General features: G+C 40.1%; 1 protein-coding gene across 1 annotated transcript; it reads left to right on the top strand.

Moving 5' to 3' along the window:
- Window positions 1–433: 433 nt before the first annotated feature.
- Window positions 434–6,033, top strand: LOC118803714 (C-type lectin domain family 17, member A-like). The gene is made up of 4 exons (XM_036564199.1): window positions 434–592; window positions 5,325–5,455; window positions 5,560–5,666; window positions 5,767–6,033. The coding sequence occupies exons 1-4, from the start codon at window positions 526–528 to the stop codon at window positions 5,924–5,926; spliced, it is 465 nt and encodes a 154-aa protein (XP_036420092.1). The 5' UTR covers window positions 434–525; the 3' UTR covers window positions 5,927–6,033.
- Window positions 6,034–6,748: the final 715 nt, after the last annotated feature.

Below are 6,748 nucleotides of genomic sequence, written 5' to 3'. Positions count from 1 at the left end.
TCAGTAGCAGTAATGCTAGCGTCCTGCCCAAAACCTGTTTGCTGCAGAAAAAAAGAAAATATTTAGGTACGTTTTCTTTGAATTTTTTGTGAAATACATTCTTCTACTGTCTAAAATTATAGGAAAGTTCTGGGTAAGTGGTAGGAAGTAGCCAAGCTCCTCATAAACCGACTGAGCCCCCGATCTTTACGTGGCCAGCCAGCGCACCTGATTCATGTAAATGTAGTTCCTGTAAAGCATTACCCAGCTTTATATATCACAGAAATGTCATGCTTGTGAATAGTAAATACACTGAATTTGTGAATATTACTGTGTTTTTTTCTAGTTTCCAGAATCAACACAGCAGAGAGCAGATGCTACAGACTGACTGCAGTGTGTCTGGGGCTGCTGTGTGTTCTCCTGCTGGCTGCCATCACAGTGCTGTGCATCAAGTTCATCAACCTGACTACAGAGAGAGACCAGTTACAGACCAGTTACACCAGCCTAACTACAGAGAGAGACCAGTTAAAGACCAATAATGACAATATGAAGAATGAGATGGGCCAATTACGGAGGGAAAAGGAAACACTTCAGAAGAAACTGTCAGAATTAGGTGAGTAAATAAAGCTCAAATTAGTGATCATAGGAAACTACTCTGATGTCAACCATGCTGTCTGTTCTTAGCAGAGTAATTCCAGTGTTGTCCAATTTAATGTTTCATGCCTGTCATGCATTCTTCCAATTGCTATCCACTTCTCCAGCCTTCTGATTATTGTCAGAGGTGATTTAATCTGCTTGTGGGCCATGTGCTACAGGTGACTGGTTAAAATCTATGAAATCAGTAATAGTTTGTTTCATTTATTAACGTTTAAAAAGGCAGGGTACAACAGCATAAAAACAGTTTTTAAACAGTGACACCTGAAATGCATCAAACATTACAGCACATCATAAGCAGGAACAAGTTAATATGAGGATACAATTAAGAGCATAAACCCTAAAAGAACTACGTCATTTAAAAGGCAATTTAAAAATATGAGGAATAAAAGAAAACGTATGTTGTTCAGTTCTGCTCGTGGGCACCAGATATTCCCTGGACCAATGAAGCGAGTAAGTGAGTGTTGAGGCTGTAGACAGAAAATCAGGTGGTAGGGGGGTTAAACTATCCTTATGTCGTGAAGGATGCGCAGGGGAAGTTGGAATGCCGATGATACTACAGCATAATTTTTGTATCTCTCTAGTTCCAGGCCTGAGAGGCCTTTTGTCAGCCCACCCAGACTGGGCTAGCATACTCAGGGACTAATGAAGATCAGGTGTGTCTGTTTTAGAACATCACATAGAAAACTGCCTCTGTTGGCAACACTAAGGTAATGAATCCTTGGCTTTGTCTTTAGGAGCAAATAATTAATGTAGGCACCCCAAGATAAATCAGATGATATCTGAACTCTGAGTAGATTAAAGGAGGAAACTCTACTGATGTTTTTTTTAGAAATTAATGGAGACGGTGGAGAGGGGATGTAGTCTTCTCTCCTGGCTCTGATTATCGTATCCAGTCTTGGGTTCATTCATTGTTGGTGAAAACTCTTGTTCCCCATTCAAACACAGAATTCAAGGCAGTTCTTCATGAAAAGTCTTTAAAACCCAAGAGGGAGTGCAGTCCAGTCCAGCTGCTTTCCCCCTCATTAATTTTGCAGATTCATCCTCCTCAGATGGAATAATGTAGACCACTTGGTCCCATTTGAAGCAAAATGTTTGGCCAGAGAGTCACACTCACTCTGCAAGATGTTGGGGTCTTGAAGTACCACAGCCCACCCATCATCATCTCCTTAAATGCTTTAACAGACTTGAACCACTGTTTTGAGCTACAGCACCGCAATTCCCCCATCTCATTCTAGTAGCATCGCTGCTTGTTTTTTTTACAACAATTGATTGTAAGTTTCTGATAGTACCGTCTCTCTTTTATCAGATTTTTAATTTGTACAGTCATCCAGAGCTTGTCTTTAATTAGTAATTGATACTCTCTTAAGTGGGATAGCTTTAGCCAGGAAGGACCCAAATGTGGAAGTGAAGGATATAACCTTAACCTCTGGGTCAGTGGCCTCATGAATAGGGGTAAAGTCAGTATTCATAAGAAGACCCAACTGCCTCATCGCCCTTTTGTACATTTTCAGCAAGTGACTTACTGTATGGGCTTGGAGGGCCATTTACCAGCATTCCACATAATGGCTGGATAGTCAGAGGTGCCAACAGGGGGCAAAGGCACAGATAGCTCATGCATGAAAGAAAATGTTGGTAAAAATTACTGGTTTTCTTGATACACCAGCCACAACCTGTTTCAGTCGGTGTCTGACAGATGATTTCAGACTTATACCTATTTGTGTCTCCAAGAATGACAACAGCAGCATGCTGGTAACTGCATTCAATATTGCTGAGACAGTGATCCAGATACTGTGTGATTAATCTGGTTTGGCCATTGCTGAGGAGTGCAGTGGAACACACAGCACAGCAGCAATGATGCAGTTCAGCCCATGGGGAAGACGTTTAGGCAGCAACAATACCCATAAAACTTCATACTCTCGTCCCTCCAAGTGAGTTAGTTTTTTCTGTTATAACAAGCATACAGTGTGACTCTTCCTCCCCCACTTGCCTCGCGATCACGCCAATGTAAAATATATCCAGGAAAAGTTACAACAGAGTCTAGAATGTACGAATTTAAAGTCTCTGACTTGACGACAACAGCTGAATTGTTGTTCACTGATATACTATGCAACTCATCATATTTGTGATGTAACAAATACACATTAGAAAGGAGACATCCAGGCAGGGGTGTCTTTGTTTTGTTCTGAATTGTATTCATATGGACTAGATTTAAAAGACTAGAGCAACCCACAGATGTAACCAATGCTTGCCTAGTCAACTGGTTTCACAGAAAGCTGGACTAACAAATGTATGTATTGGACAAATAAAATTTCTTCCAGCTTTCTTACCGGTGAGATTTAAGTCGAAGTCTTCCGTGGAGCTGAAGTAATGACTTTTGAGGCCATGGGTGTAGCAAATTTACTCAGGCTTCTTACTAAGTGATTATCAGTGATATATCCAAGTTGTGCCATTATCACTAGAAAACAGGAAATTTTAATTAGAAGTTTCCAGTAGCACTCACTATCCAGATCCACTATGGAGGAGAAGCAAATTTCCTCAGGATTCCTCAGAAGGCCAAGATTCCTAGAATCCATCCAAAATCTCCAACAGTGGATTTCATCCATGTCTTAACCCTCAGATTACTCATGTTGTCCTCCACAGATTTGATTTGTCTGTGTGTTTTCTTTGTATAATGCAATACGACATAACTGAGCTCCCTCCCAACCGTTGTGGACAAATTACACAGTTAATCATAAGGCTCACAGAGCCCAAAAACTGAAAACTATTGTTTTAAATAAAGACACAAACACCTGGCGTGATCAGAGGCTTCCAGCACTGCTCACTGAGTGTGTTTACATGGACTTTTTAATCTGATAACTGCAGAAAATCAGATTGTCAGTCAAATTTTGTCTTTAATTCATTCACTTGGACAATCACATAATGGGGAAATGACAAAGTCTTCAAGAGTCAGAGCAACAACTAATGGACTCTGAATATTTATTATCCTTTTTGCTACTGATGAGATGTGAATGTAAGACTTATGTTTGTGTTTCATATTCACTGGTGGACAACAGTGAAGACTGCTGTAATAGCAGACTACTATGACTGACTTGGACATCGACATTGTCAGTGCCAGTTCCTCAGATGCTATAGCAACCTGTCCTATTAGTGCATAGTAACAGTCACTGCTATGACCGAAAGCATTATATCTGAATCCAACCAATTTTAAATCTGAAAGCTGCCTTGTGAAGCTGACAACCTAAGCTACATTTTGATATAACTGGTTGGAGGTTTGTGTAGGAATTATTTCACATTTTACTAAAATGTCTGTGCAAAAATGCCTCACCATCTCAAAACGGGCAGGAAGAGATCATTGTATATTTAATTTAACCTCATCAGAGGAGATTCCTGGTTGATGAATTGAGGTAGCACAGTTTTAAACCTATTGCAATGAGTTTATACTTTCAATACATGACATTTTCAGTGCTAACTTTCAATGCAAGAAGGTTGCCTCAATATCTACACAAGCTTGTTAGACATCCCATACCAAAACCATGGACATCAATATGGAGTTCTGGAGCACAGATGGCTTTTTCTCTGACGCACTTCAGAATAGTAGCTGTAATGGCTTTAGTAAAAGGGTATCTTATTATCTGTATTTACAGTAAAGGTATAGGAATATAGGATGATTTAGTGAATACCATTTGGGTCTATTTTATGAAGAATTACATTACCTCATATATCTATTATTATCTTTATTATTTTGAGATGAAGAGCCAGTGCGCAGCCTGCTTAAGCCCATGACTTCTGCACATCTACACAACACATATGATGTATATGAAAATCAAACAGTGGGCCAAGCAAAACAGTCTTTTAAGCCTTATTTTTGTAAACTTTTTTTTTACTATAGAGAACAATGAATTAGGAACTTTATTCACTAACCTTTCTCTCTATTGATGTGTCTGACATTTTTATATTAGCTACACCGTTAAACTATAACTGGACTGGTAATGCTGGTGACAGGGCATACAGGCAATTACAGAATGTAAGAGGGCAACAACCAGTCATGCTCTATGTAATTCCTTATTGTACCACATACTGTGTAGTCCTGATTTTTCAAAATGTCTGCATAATTCAGCCACTGAGATGTTAAACCACTCTGAAAGTCATTCAGACTAGTTTAATGTGAAATGGTTCATGGTAGAGAAACATACCGACTTGGTTTTCTTTACAGGGGTGATCATAGGAACCAGGTCCCACTCTCTCCAACACAAATATAGCCATTTTTTGCTGTCCAAAGTGTCAGCTACACACGTCTAGAGTTTTATATATACTCTTGATAATAGTAAAACAGTGGTAAATTTGGGACATTTTTCTTTTGGTACTCATTGCCTTACCCCTCTCTGCCATGAATATACTATTAAAAATGTCTTAGATCCAAAGCTAATATCAAATCTATTGTGAAATTGTGTCTCAGACATCAAACAGCATATTTGTAACCATTTCATGTAACAGTTTTCTGTGATGTAGCTTTTAAAGGCAATAAGCACTTTGAATGAATGGTTCCTACCACCACTGTGAACAATTCTGACTTGTAAGATTCATAAAGACAGAGCATTAACATCTTAATGACTTAAATACGCAGAAAATCTGAAGAAGTCCCATTTAATTTAACTGATCTACTAATGCATGACTATCTCTATGAAAAGAGCAGGGACGGTGGAGTTTCCAAAACGGTTTGTATTACATCTCTACTGAGAAGAAGAGCTGGAGTGCGAGCAGACAGTTCTGCAGAGAGAGAGGAGCAGACCTGGTGATCATAAACAGCAGAGAAGAACAGGTGAGAGAGAGAGAGAGAGAGAGAGAGGAGAGAGAGAGAGAGAGAGAGACACTACTCTGCTTCAGCTGTATATATTCACATTCTGCTATATTGTACCATGTCAGGAGTTCATCAGTAAAGCATTTGGCAGCACTGCAGCTTGGATTGGTCTGACAGACAGCCACACAGAGGGGGACTGGAAATGGGTGGACAACTCAGCTTTAACCACTGAGTAAGAGACCACTGAACTGAACTCATGATGCAGTCATTCACTTATTCTAAGAAGGTCTAGAGGTGTAATAGTGAAGATAATCTGATTCTCTGTGTTTCAGGTTCTGGTTTAAGGGGGAACCTAATGATTATGAAGGAAAAGAGGACTGTGCTGTATCTGGCTATAAAGGCGCCGGATCTGAACGTGTATCAACCTGGGCTGATTATCCCTGTTATCACCATGAAATTATATTTGTAGGTATCTGTGAGAAAAGTTTGTAATTTAACTTAGATGAACAGCAAAATGCATGTATAAAATATTGGAATTTTATGTTGTATATTTCACACTGCAAGCATGTTTGTACATACATACATACACACACACACACACACACACACACACCGCTGCAGCATAGACATCCTCCAACCAGGGATGGGGGAGTAGCTAAGTAGCGCGCTACTTTTTGTAGTTAGCTACAAATATTTATAGCTAGAAGCTGTAGTCGTTACAGTTTTATTAAATGTAGCTAGTAGCTGTAGCGCCTACAAATTTGTGTGTAGCTATAGCTAAAATTTTCGCTACAGCCCTCAGTCAAACCGTGCAAAATCTGAACCACAGAGCACGGCCGTTAACTGGGCTGGTAGCGATTGTGCAATCCTGACTGAGCTGGACAGCTCGAGCAAACGGCCATGCACTGCCCCCACGCGCTGATCACCCCTTACAGGCTTAGCTCAGGGGTCGGAAACCCAAGCATTTCATATCCGTTTTACCGTCTTGGCTGTAAATAAGTCTCAGTGTGTGCTAATGTACCAGTATAGGCTAAAAAACATAAACGCAGACTTACTTTGCTCTGCTTTAAGCTGTAGGTCAGCTGTAGCCGCTTCTCTCGCACATCAGTCAGGAAACTTTAACAAGTAAACTGTCTCTGAACGTCCGAGTCAGATTCTCATTTACCAGCTTCTTGTTCGAATATTCCTGTTCCACCTTAAATGGTGCATGAGGTGCCAGAATGTATGTTACTGCTACGCCATTTAAAGTGGAACAGGAAGATTAGAACCAGAAGCTGACTTCACGCCTTAGTGTTTGACAGTTTCTCGTTACAG

The sequence above is a fragment of the Colossoma macropomum genome, unplaced genomic scaffold (genome assembly GCF_904425465.1).
Source record: "Colossoma macropomum unplaced genomic scaffold, Colossoma_macropomum, whole genome shotgun sequence".
Lineage (NCBI taxonomy): Eukaryota > Metazoa > Chordata > Actinopteri > Characiformes > Serrasalmidae > Colossoma > Colossoma macropomum.
The sequence above is the reverse complement of the archived record's forward strand: the minus strand, read 5'-3'. Positions and strand labels throughout refer to the sequence as shown.